At 42.3% G+C, this 13,532-nt stretch overlaps 1 protein-coding gene across 3 annotated transcripts in view; it reads right to left on the bottom strand.

Moving 5' to 3' along the window:
• LOC107388431 (transcriptional enhancer factor TEF-3) overlaps positions 1–13,532 on the bottom strand; it is a 38,662-nt gene that overhangs the window by 21,519 nt on the left and 3,611 nt on the right. For all 3 annotated transcript variants that reach the window (XM_015963959.3, XM_015963958.3, XM_015963960.3), the window contains exon 2: positions 1,076–1,140. In XM_015963959.3, the coding sequence (XP_015819445.1) occupies positions 1,076–1,140 (65 nt within the window). The remainder of the gene's footprint in view (positions 1–1,075; positions 1,141–13,532) is intronic.

Genomic DNA, 13,532 nt, shown 5'->3' on the forward strand with positions numbered 1-13,532 from the left:
AAAATCTGACAATCGTCAACAATTAGGGATGTTCAATATTATTGGTTCAGCATTAATATTGGCTGATATCGTCATTAAAATGTAATATTGGTAAATGTCGGCTCTTTTAACTTTCACATACCATACACATATTATACTTTAAACTCTTAAGCTACTTCTCCTCCCTCTCTATCAAAATGTCCAAATATGACAGATCTGAGGAAAGGTTTTTGAGACATTCCAGTTTATTTGGCACAACTTGTGAAGTAGCAGTTTCCCCTGCAGTGATAAACGACTAAAGCAAAAACAAGAATATTAAAAAGAATAAAAAGCCAATATTGAGCATCTTCATTAATAACTGACTCATATTCACAATAAGAGATCCATAGGTCCGGACAGGGCTATTCAATCCCAGTCCTGCAGGGCCCATATCCATCAAGTTTTAGTGGTTTCTCTGGTCCAACACACTAGATTCAGTGGTTGAATCACCTGAATACCCAGGTTCTGCAGAAGCGTGTTAATCACCTGCAGATTGAAATCAGGTTTGTGGCCCTCCAGGACCGGAATTGTACTCTAATCGGTGGGTTACTGGTTCAACCCCAGCTCCTTCTATGCTTTAGAAATCAGGCTGTTGATTATGTCACTATCAAGCTCTCATATGAGTCGTCAATGCTACTTTTTGCTTGTCATTTTTCTTTTATACATTCTTGTCAGATGACTTAGCAGTCCCCCTTCTTCAGCACATCCATCACCGCCTCATTCATCAGGTCTTTCAAAACAGAAACCGTAGTACAAATAAGTTCCAAGTCCTCCTTCATCTCCCATCTGGAGCACGGTATGCCCCAGTTTCTCTTCCCCTCTAACTAGCAACAGATCCATGAGGTGCTGAAGAAACAACACCGACACATGATCCTATAGCATCTGTGCATTGGGCCCCGACCCTAAATCTATCATCAGCTCTGGTTGTCCAAACAGGAGGGGCTGGTAGAGTGTGGGGGGAGGGGTTTCCACTGCGTGTTGGCACATCACTCAACAGGATTTTGTAGTGAAGTGCAAAAATAGTGACTGCAGCTAATAGCATTTACAGAGAACTCACCTGCTTCCTGGTTCGTGTCTTCCCTGTGCGAAGTTTGATGTACCTAGCGATCAACTCGTTTCGTCCTGCGAGAGGCCAGAAAAAATTACGTTAATGGACAAAAGACGGGGACTAAATAAATAATTAATGAATATTTTGAAAAATGGAACACTCAATACATAAAAAAAAACAGAAAGGAACAATTATGAACTGATGAAAGTGACAAAGTGATGCAACACCCACTTTTACCTTCAGTCTGCCTGGCCAAAGAAGAGAAAATTAAAATACAAAGGATTTTCTGATGGAAACAGTCTGATTTGATAAATGAACTGACAAACGTTGCTTGCACTCACATTTTAAGTGTTTGCACGCACATGTGAACAGATAAGTGTGCAAACACACGTGCAGAAATCAAGAACGAGGCTGTCAAGAGTGTCAACACTGAACGCTGGAAGTGTAAGTTTATCATGTTGGTTTATCTCTAAGTATACACCCCTGTCTGAGTGAGAGCTTGCACCAGTCTGAGGCCCCTGAGCGTTCGCTGAGCTCATATCTCTGCAATGAGTGCTGCTGACAGACAGGTCACACTGGCAGAGCAGGTGGAGGCTTCGGCCATGCAATCCTCAGACTGGACTCAGGACACACATGATACAGACTGGTGACAGGTGGGCAGGTCCAGTGGGGTCGCGGGGGGTCACTTGGTATATGTAAGTGTCAGTGTTCATAGAATATGCATTTATCTTTCAGTAAATGTTTAACTTGCACCATATAACTCTTCAGTCACTCCAGAGGATAACGTCCATGTGGTTCCCCTGATCTGTGTCAGACCTAAAAGTCCCTTAAAGAAAAACTACATTTTCAGAGCATTAAAACCAAATAACATCTCTAAACAAACCCATCTGACAGATCATCAATACAGTCTTAAACTAGTTTACACTCTAATGTCGGGTATTGGATTCTGGTCAGGGCCAGTATCCAGTACGTTTCAGTGGTTTCTCTGCTCCAACACTTTTGATTCAGTGGTTTATTCACCTGTTCAGCAGCTCATCAGGCTCTGCAGAAGCCTGTTAATCACCTGCAGATTGATCAGGTGTGTTGAAGCAGGGTTTAAACTAAAGCGTACTGGATACCGGCCCTCCAGGCCTGGAATTGAATACCCCTGCTCTAATGCTAGCTAGCACACACCAAAGCTACAGGATAAAATATTTACTCTGTTTCTGGTGGATGTCTTCTGCTGCACACCTACACACACATTTAAGTACATCACAGTCCAAAATGTTGTAAAATTCTTTAAATGTTGACTGTAAATAATATTTCCCTGCATTTTAGGCCATCCTGTGATTAAAAATATATATTTGATGATGATCTTTAAAATGTTGGACCCTTTAGGGACCGATTGAAAAAGTTCTAAAAATGGCCGACCACCCTCCCCTCCTTTCCTTGGGTTCGCACCACCTCTTAAACACAACCACTGCCCTCTTGGCACCACGGCCTCATGTGAGTTAACACGAGGGTTGGTCACGACACACACCTTGGTACAAAGTTGTAAGATTTTCTCTGACATGGTGATGCTTTGGTCAGACCATAGCACGCTCCGTAAGTCTTTCAATCAGCTGACCCCCCGACACCTGCCCCAAAACCACATCAGGAATTTCGTCAGCTAAAGTGATCGGATATTAGATGGATTACAAAAAGACGTGAGCCGCTCATGTGAAACTGAGAGTCCAACCTTCATGCCCGCTCAGATGTGAAGTCTCGGTTCTTTAAAAAAAATTGTTCATGTTTTGTTAATAATTATTGAAAAGACACCAGTGACTAGTAAATCAGTTACAGAAGTATGTGTCCTGTTGAAGGCTATTTACTGTGATAGTTTTTATAGTTTTTCCAGCATCTTACTCTGGTGAGCATGTGTGACCAGTACATATATGTTCAAAATGATTATATTAATTCCTCGGCTAAATAAAATAAAGTACCTTTTGCTAATTCCAGTTACTGTTTCTTGCTAGTTCAAGCACTTTTAAGGTCTTAAAAATACCACAGGGAATCCAAACTGTTATGAGCTACAACTTTATATCTTTGTGGGAATTTGTAACAATAAGAAATGGAAATAACATACAAACAGATCTAATAGATCCAAGTAGACGTTCAAATTTTTGTTACAAATGTGATAAACTGTTTCATTTTTCAGTTATATTATTATAATCTGATTACTTTAAGCTCCATTTATTTTGTAAAAATCCAACTCTGTTAGTGACAGAGATGGCCTCTGGCAGACCTTTATTCTTTTAATTAACTAGAAAATTAAAATAAATATTTTCTCCCAATTATAGGCTTTAAGAAGAACTGAGATGAAACAAAAACTGCAGAGTCGGTGCAAAGCAGTGTTTTAAAACTGTTGTTAAATGTAGACGTTTTTTGTTTTTCCTTCAAGCATTTTTTTATCAGATGTTCTCAAAAAAGTTTATAGATGATTTTATAATATAGTAGATTTCAGCACGGAACCAAGACGCATGAATTTTGCTGTGAAGAGCGTCTCTCACACACACACACACACACACACACACACACACACACACACACACACACACACACACACACACACACACACACACACACACACACACACACACACACACACACACACACACACACACACACACACACACACACACCAATAATTCGACTGTATGGCTGCTTTTATCCTGAAGCTTTTGTGGACTAAACCCTGCTTTGTGATGTCTTGCAGCCCAGTTTATTCACACTGAGCTGTTCAGCCGTTTCGTGTTTATCAGGAGGTGCACCTCCCAGACGATTGTTCAAGCCGCTAAATCCACATTTCTTTAATTCCCAACGGATTAAGAAAATGTTCCTTCCAATCCAATTCTTGAAAAGCAGAAAAGAGGACATTTGTCAAAGTCCTCACAGGGACTTGACCTCAAATGAACACCACATTGCCCGAATTGAGTTCCTCACGTTACAGCTGCAGTTCCCTTCAGCTCCCTGCAGGTTATCTTCACTATGGTACGATTCATAGTGCACATCCAACAGGATTCTCTAAGCAGGGCACAGATGAATGACATTATTCTAGGGAATTGAAAACGTTTTCAAGCATTGTTGGGATTAGAAAAACTTCTGGAAACAAGTTGTTATCAAACTGGATTCACCTGTGAAGTAAAACATTTCTGCAAACCAGGTTTTAAAAAGTAGGACACACACTGGAGTTTCATTATTCCAGGCAGAACTGTATTGTTCTCTTTCTTTTTTTCATTTCAGTAGAAATTACTTTTAAAAGTATTCCACCAACAACCAAGTGAAGGACAAACTGCTTTCATCAGTGTGACTGTATGCTTTTTAAAAGAAGTCAGGTTCACATTTCAGGCATTAAACAACTCTCAAGTCAAAGACGCTTTGCCTGATGCACTCGTATCAGATGCCCTGCCACTCCTGGTGTGAGTGCTCGACTAGTCAAAAATACCCTCCAACACACCCATGAGATCAGAGGCGACTCGGTCACACAACGATGAGATCATGATGTCCAATGGGGGAGAGCACAGACACGACCTGGGCCGGCCAAGGCTGCAGCAAAGTAGGAACACTATATATGATTACCCACTGCTCCACAGTTTGATGTTGTTTATCACACCGCCTGCAGTCATGGATCTGTCTGGGGGGGGGGTGGATCTGATTCTGGAAACATTTCTTGAGGGCAGTCAACACAAAGTCTGGGTTTCCAAGAGTATGCAGCTGGGTATTCTTCTGAGAACCAAGGAGCTGTGAATTACTAATATCACCAGAAGCACACACGCCCAAAAAGTGTTGCAATAAAATACTACACTACACAGCTTACATTTTTAGCAAAGAGTCTAACTTATCATGTATGACAAAAGCTAAACTAAAAGCTGTATCAATCAACCTTTCTCATGTCTGCATTTCTGCCCACGCCACATTTCAATCCAAAAACAATCCTTCCCGTTGCCCAGAGTTAACGTCTTTCCCCCTCATACTGTATCATGGAACTGAGTCAATGGAACTTAAACGAAATTTGGGGCCAGTTTGGAGTATTTTTATGTATCCCAATTTCTAAACACAATGTTTTCCTGTTGTGGATAGCTTTTGTAACACCCTTTGAATAAAGTTAATGACAAGTCTGACAGCAGCTGTAGTACCATACATTTTATATATTTGTGGGAGGTTTAGAGATCCTTGTTGGACCCTGTACCCTGGGTGCACCAGAAATACTGGAGGTGAAGTTCACGTTCCTCTTCTGAAAAACAACAAAATTCCATACAATTAACCTTTTAATTCAAAACTGGAAGTTAATGGTTTAAAGAAAAAATTGCATTAGTGATTTGGGAAATTTTAAAACTGTTTAAAAGAGCTACTAAAACCTTTGTCTACAGTCTGTCTAGCCATTAGCTTCTCAGTCCCATTTCTCTAAACAGTTCAGGAGGCTGTCTAGTTGTTAAAGAGCAAGTCACTCTCTACCAGAGTCTTTCTCCACTCCCACTTCCTGTTAGAAAAATGCAACAAATGGTGTTGCCTGGCAGACCGAGTGGGTGGAGCCACTTGCAAATAACGCACAGGCTCACAACGGCATTGTGACATCGTATGGTACCAGCTAACGCCACAGGGTACCTCTTAGCCAATAGCAATGGCAGATTTAAATTCAAATGCATCGCAGAGTTTTTATCTGAAGAGGGTGCAACACTGACAGTTTAGGCATAATATTTCAATTTTAACTAAGATGCACTAAAGTGTCAGATTACTGACTACACGTGTCTGCAGCACAATTAAGCCCTTTTCAGACTGACATTCTGGAACATTTGTGGACAATTCAATCCGGTTTTTAACTGGAACTGTGTTTTCAGACACACCACTTTTGTACCGGAACTTGTCCTTTCGGCTGCGTTCACACAGCAGGGAAAAGTTCCAGATGTCTGACGGCGGTGGGGTGGTGGTGGGGGGAGAGAGAATCGGACTCATGTTAAGAAGAAGAAGAAGAAGAAAACATCATTTCTATAGCGCCTCTCAAGATAAAAATCACGAGGCGCTTAAGCATAATTCTGCGCACACGAAGATGCATAAGAGACCTGGATGATGAAGCTCAATGGTTAAAGGAATCACGGAAGCGGTGTGAAGCGCTCCGTCGCGCGTCTAGACGGTACCGTAGGAGGCGAGCTGCCGTGATTCGCCGCATGCTACAGCAGCGGGCTATCTAGGTGTGCACATTGTCCCCCGGTCCCCTCCTCCTCTCCCTCCCTCTTGTCCGGAACTTTACCTCACCAGTCTGAAGCAGCCACCCTGTCCGTGACAAGTCCGGACCTGTTACTAGGGGCTTCGTCCGGATAAATTCCGGAACACGTTATCCGGATGTTTGTATTCAGACAGAAAGGTCTTACGGACAGAGTCCGGAACATTTCCGTTTTTCATGGCCTGTCTGAAGGGGGCTTTAGACACTCGTCTATATAGTTTGTCATAAAAAAGGGTTGATTTGGAGGTGGCTTGCTCTTTAAGGTAAATTGCCTGTATTTCTATAGTACCTTCTAGGGTTCTAACCCCCCAAGGCACTTTACAATTAGTTAACATTCAGCCAATCACATACACATACACACACTGACGGTAATGAGCTTTAATGTAGCCACAGCTGTCCTGAGGCGCACCGACAGAGGCGAGGTTGCAAAGCAGGTGAAGTGTATTGCCCAATGACATGACGACTAGCACAGATGGGGCTCGAACCTGCAACCCTCCGGCTATAGGGCAGGCACTTAACTCCTCTGCTGCGATTGCCCCTATTGAAAAAAACTTTTGATTAAGAAACACAACAAAATTTCTAGAGGAATTTGAGTAGTGGCCGGTTGTACATTTCCACCTTACATGCTTTTGAATAAAATACTTTCTCAATGAAACAGCTGTTGCAGCAGTATACCAAGTCCTCTCCTTCCATCTTGGGCTGGTGCTGGAGGTCAGGCAGAGGTGGATGGGGTTAGGAAAGGCCCCTCAAAGCCAGCCCCTGGGCCGGGCCACTCATAAATCTACCCTTCCTCAATCGAGCTGCGGTCATTGCTGGCCTTGTCTGATCTCTCACCCTCCCTTCATCTGAGTTTCTCTCGCTACATTCCTGACATTCTTCATTATTGGCCGGTTCAGAGTGATTCTGCTGAGCCAAACATTACATTTCGATTACTTTAACATGTAGGCTTGTGTCAGAAATACAGCAACAGATGTTCTGAAACCAGGTGCTGTATCACAGAAACATAAATCTGAGTAGCTTCCAGGGTCACAATTCTAGGTTGTCCACATGACCGAGGGTGACTTCTCAAGAAAACAAAGGTCACATTTAGGTTACAGGAATGTCTTGGTTGGATGTTATTTCCCCCCCCAATAGCTGCTCTGAAATGCCTCTGCTGAGCCTTTATTTCAGCGACCAGCTAAGCATCACATTAGTTCTAAAACCCTTTAAACAGTCAAACGTTTTGGTGCGTTCTGTTACTTCCTCCTCCAGGTAAGTGGGTGTTGCAACAAAGAAATAAGCAATATGCATGGACAATTAGGCAGGCTGATTCTAGCTTTTATTCTAAGGTTGAAGGGATGTTTGGCAGAGGTCGACTATTTTTGACGAAAATAAAATCATTAATAATGTTGGAAAACATGAATATAAAAAGAGTTTCAAAACCTTCACACATCTGATACATCTGTCAAAAACCTTGACATCCATGTCTGAAGTTTTTCTAATCTTATCAAGGAATTTCTCAGTTAAGAAGAGGTTCCTCTGGGGTGTGCAGCGCTGGGATCTCTGTGAATGCTATGGTTTACAAAAATGTTAAATTATTAGTGGAGTGGAAGGTTTACCGTGTCAGAGTCATCACATGGGCAACGATAAGCCAATATCTGGAAAGGATATAAACAAATAAACTAATAAATAAAGAACTCATAAACACCGCCAGGAAACCACTTGTTGATTTTGAATCTTTGCTGGAAAGAAAAGAAGCCACAACGTTTGCAGTCATTTCATAAAATGAAAGAAAAATGAGGCTGTGGCTGTGAAACAACAATGAACCCAAGAAAAACACATGTAATAGTGATTGTTTGGCAAAAGAGAGAAAAGTTTCGCAAACAGCAATGTTCAAGCGTTCAAAGCCTGGAAACAAAATGAAACCTGTTACCAGGGGCAGCGTTAGGCCCGGCTACTTGGGCTGAAGCCCCGGATGTTTCATGAAAAGCCCCGGATCTAAATCGCGGATGTAACATGCAGTACCAAAGTCCAACAGAGAGGGAGCAGCTGGCAGTAGTTTGTATACAGCCTGCCTGAGCCTCCACCACTGAAGAAGAAGCCCTTCAGCAGCCGGCTTCTTCTACACTCTCTGCCTGAAACGCATGCGTGAAGATGGACATAAGGACTTTTTTTAGACAAAAAGTACGGCGACAGAACCCCAGCTTTGATGAGACTGGTGCTGACTCAGGTTTGTGAGTCTTAATTGAAAATATTTGTTGTGCTGCTGGTTTGCCTAAAGTCAGCTTACTATCAGCTAAAGTTGTTGGAGAAAGAAAGGGAATATTTACTATCATCTCACACTAAACACTAACAGGAACAATACTCTGCCCTGAATATGCTTAATATGTAGCTTCAGATTAAAAATTATGTGGTACAAGACAAATATATATGATGTTGACTAGTGCGTGTCACGTGTGTGTGCGTGTGCGAGCGTGTGTGTATGTTAAGCCCCGGATCTTCTTCAGTCCTAAATCCGCCCCCGCCTGTTACCAAACCTTCTACAAAGCCATTTGTAGTACAATTATATTATAATTTTTGTCTGTTTGGGCTGAGGAAATGGCTGGTAGACATGATCAGTAATCATTTTACAAAATGTGAGATGCCAGAGAAAATTTTCTGGTAAAAACAAAGCAGCTAAATAAATATCTAGATGGCCAATCAAAGATGTTTTTTCTGAATCAACCACAAACTTTAACCTGTTAAAGCTTGAAACAATACCAATAAAAAATCTCTAGTTTATAAAATTCAATAGTTTTGTACTGTTTTTTATTATGTAAATTTACAACACAAATAAATGTAAAAATTAAAATTGGCCCTTTCCACCTGTAGCTCCTCCACTAGAGGTCAGCACACGCCTATCTGACAGGATATGGCTTCTGATACTCTGTCTGGATGCTTTACGGCCAGAGGGGGTGTGATGCTAATCTATAACAATAATCTACCAGGGGTTAAACCACAGCAGGAGGAACTACAGTGTGAGAGCCTGCAGCGTATTAGGGTTAGGGTCAGAAATCAAACCAATCAGAGTAAAGATCTAAATGACAAAACCCACAAAACATCTTAACACGTTGTACCAAAACAACAATAATAAATATCAAACTATCAAACCAACATGAATGCAGCTTGTGTGGGGCAGCAGTAGGTCAGGTGGTAGAGCGGGTTGCCTCATGATCGGAGGGTCATGGGTTTAAATCCAGCTCCCGCCAGGGGCATCCTGCTGTAGTGTCCTTGGGCAAGACACTTCACCCATCTTGCCTGTGTTAGTGGTGGTCAGAGGCACCAAATGGCGGCCTCGCCTCTGTCAGACCTCCCCAGGGCGGCTGTGGCTACAAGTAGCTTACCATCACTAGCAATGTGTGAATGTGAGAGTGTGTGGAAAGCATCTTTGGGTGTCTAGAAAAGCGCTATATAAGTTCAATGCACTATTATTATTATATAGGTCACAATCATGTCAGCCAGATAACTGAAGGCAACAAGCAGCAAATAAACATTAACTCCTCATGAATTTCATTACTGATAAATATGAGTGTAGAGTTTTTTGCTCAAAGAAACAAGCTGCAAGTCTAGAAATGTAGACAGACCATAGCAGAAGTAAAATGCCTTTGTTCTGTTGGTCAGTCTAGAGCCTCAACAGGCCTAAACAGTCTTGTGCCTTGCCAATCACAGAGCACTATCGATTTAGTGGGCCAATCACAGCGCTCTTTCTGTTTGGTGGGCCAATTTTAGCGCTGTATCGGGTTTGGTGGGCCAATCACAGTGCTCTATCGGTTTGGTGGGCCAATCTCAGCACTCTTGCTGTTTGGTGGGCCAATCACAGCGCTCTATCAGTTTGGTGGGCCAATCTCAGAGCTTTATTGGTTTGGTGGACCAATCTCAGCACTCTTGCTGTTTGGTGGACCAATCTCAGCACTCTATCTGTTTGGTGGACCAATCTCAGCGCTCTTGCTGTTTGGTGTGCCAATCACAGCACTCGGTTTGGTATGAATTTACATCTTCATTGACAGTGTATGGTAGACAACCCTGTTGACTGACTTCCGTAATGGTGAGTAAGTCAGATTGTTCATTGTCCAATAGCATGTAGAGACAGTTTGAAAGACAACCTGAGTGAGGCTCTCTTTATGGGTTGTGACCAGACTGCATATTCACATAGGATGGCTTGCCAGGCTACCAAGTTGCTGCGTCATTCAGAAGAAACACATTTATAATAAACAATTCATTATTTTGATCAAAACAAACCTATCAAACAATCATTTTTAATCACTAATCAAAATTTCACTGTAAAATTATTTGGTTAACGATACTATTTAATCATTTTTAACAATGCCAATATTCCACATACATGTTCCCAATCCCTCAGAAACTTTCAGTGTGAATCACTCGTGATACTCATGGGATAAAGTTAATCTTTGATTGATATGTTAGCCAAACTGATCCGTAGCCTGCTCCGAGGAAAGAAACCAATAATGCATGCAGGCATCAGATGTTTCCCGTAGGTCAGATGGTCAAGGTGAATGGAGAATCTCCCACTTTCCTGTAAAAGTTTGGACCTGAGTGAAGACTTGTTGCTACTTTTCATTGACCTCTTTATCATATTGCACCTTGTATTGCTAGACTACTTCAGGCAAAGTGATGAAATGATTCAGGTGCTAATCTTAGCGGGAGCGTGTTCCATTCTTGTTTGGTTGGTTTAAGTTTTGCCTAATAAAAGGAGCAGTGTTAACCTCCTCCACTTCACTCACACTGCCACTCCTTTACCCTGAAAAAAATATCAGATGCATCAACATGTGAGAAGTGTTTGGCATGCAGATGCTAAGAAATCCACAGAGACAAAACCAAACAGCTGCACGATACATGGAGTGATGCAAGACTAAATGTGGTTTAATCAAACAAGGATTCTGCACACGTAAAAAATAATTACAGTTGCAAAAGTGGCGCATAAATCACAATGGCAGATGTATGGCAGCCAATAAACAGAGGAGATAATTATATTTCCAGGGCTTCATTGTTCTCCTGCGAGCTTTCAGCACACGGGTACAAGTTTGGGACTTTTCCTCCAATACTGCAGCACCATAAGGCAACTCTCTCGCTGAGAGCCACACAAGGCAGGACATGTTTTTCTTGGCAGATGAATGTCAAATTACAACTGGAGCGCATAAGCACCACAATAACCATGACACCCTGACTAATAAGCGTGCTCAAGGTTTTGTAGATTAATGGTCGTGAGGGTGAATGAGGTCCAGAGCATTATGAGGAAAATGTTGGGCATAAAACCAAAACATGGGGTAAAAACATTCCATTCAATTAAGAGCTTACAACATATAAAGCAAAATGAACACATTCCTTGCATTTTGCTGTCTGGAGACTCAATATCATATTGTTTAGCGAAGAACTGCATTCATTTATCACATCGGAATTCAACCTGAAATTCAGAGCGTGCCTCTCTCAGCAGACGGACACATATTTTTGTTTGTTTTGTCTGTGAATCCATATTTAGGCTGTGCAAAAAGCTGCAATAGCCTTTCTAAAACTACATCACCTCCTCACAATGTCATGTATGCATTTAAAGACATTCTCAGATGATATTTGATTTGGCCACCTGAGTTAAGACCACCCATCAGCACTTAAACAACATCAACAAGACTAAAGACCTTCCAAGTGGATTTGCATTGATTGTGGTTGCTTTAATGACTTGAGTTATTGACCAGAAGCAACCAAAGAGATGGCGATAAAAGCGTGCCCTGGAGGCTGAGGATTGTAAAGGAAGGGCTGCTGTGGTTGGTTTGAGGGTCAGAGCTAGCCAAGCTGAACCTTATCCATGCTTTTGTCTCAAGTCATAAATCCAGATTTGTCACAAGGATGTCAGGTAGAACTCAGAGAGCAGCTGAAGGCGACGCAAACAGCAGACGCACAATAATGACAGAAGAGGTTGTTCACAAAGGTCAAAGAGAACCGAGTAGGACAGAAATCTGTAGAGCAGAGATGATGTGAACACGTGAAGGTAAAAAAGCTACAGCTTCTGCTTTTCTCACTCTCAGACATTTGGACAGGTGTGTCCTGAAACCCTGCAAAACACCACTGAACACCTTGGTGTTTATTCGTATACCCCCCATCCCCACCCCCAGGCGCTCAAAGGGTAAACGACTATTCTAGTTTAGGGTTACAGCCAAGTTGCCTTGAACCTCCGACTTCCATGCGCACATGCCATTCCTGACAAGCCAACGCACTCCCTGGTTTGCATCACCTGCCCCCGACCCCCACAGAGAGGAAGGGGTACCTCAGTGCCTTCCCTGCTAAAATCCCCACTGACCATTCCGACCCTAACACCTGCCCCTCCCTATAATGCCCCACTTCAACTATTATTACAGCCTTTATAAGGGTTTAACAGTTGATCAGAGGATGCCCATGACCTCAATAGATGGCTGAGCTGGCCTAGGCAAAGCATACACTTAAAGGAGCTGTCTGGCTCGACAAAACAAGGTGATGACAGACGCTGTCTGAAAACTCCACCGCAAGTGTCCGCCCTGTTTTCCATCAAGCAGATCCACTATCAAACAGTTGGGCAGAGGGCTTTACTACGGCCAAACCATCTGTCCCCAAACATCTTTCGGTAAAATGCTGCAGCAACCTCACCTTCCCAACACCTGCTAGGAAGTGACATCATCCAAAAACTCACTAAGGAAGTTCTGTTGTTGGTAAAAGTCTGAAATCAAAAGTGTCCCGAGTATTTCTGATACTTCACGCCATCTTCTTCTATTGTGGAGCTTCAGTGAGAGACAGCTGCATGGGAAACATGGACACAACGTGTGTGTGTGTGTGTGTGTGTGTGTGTGTGTGTGTGTGTGTGTGTGTGTGTGTGTGTGTGTGTGTGTGTGTGTGTGTGTGTGTGTGTGTGTGTGAGAGAGTGAGTGAGGAACAGAAGTGAAATCAGCGGAGGGAAATTTTTAAGAGCGGTCACTGTCATTGAAAATGTTTTTTTTTTCCAAAAAAAGAAAATAGAAAGTTTATTATCTATGAAGGTAAAGTGATTTATCCTAGTTCATAGGTCAGATTTGTGAGGTTGTGTCAAACAAGTAGCACTTATTAAGGCTCTACCCACAAAGTCGCTCTAAGGTTCTAAATGGTTTATATGTGATGTACATAAAGTGGTGTGCAAAAGTCTTCATATCTTGCCTTGAAAAAGCCAAACTTGTAATCTTGTGAGCCTTT

This window comes from Nothobranchius furzeri, chromosome 4 (assembly GCF_043380555.1).
Source record: "Nothobranchius furzeri strain GRZ-AD chromosome 4, NfurGRZ-RIMD1, whole genome shotgun sequence".
Classification (NCBI taxonomy): domain Eukaryota; kingdom Metazoa; phylum Chordata; class Actinopteri; order Cyprinodontiformes; family Nothobranchiidae; genus Nothobranchius; species Nothobranchius furzeri.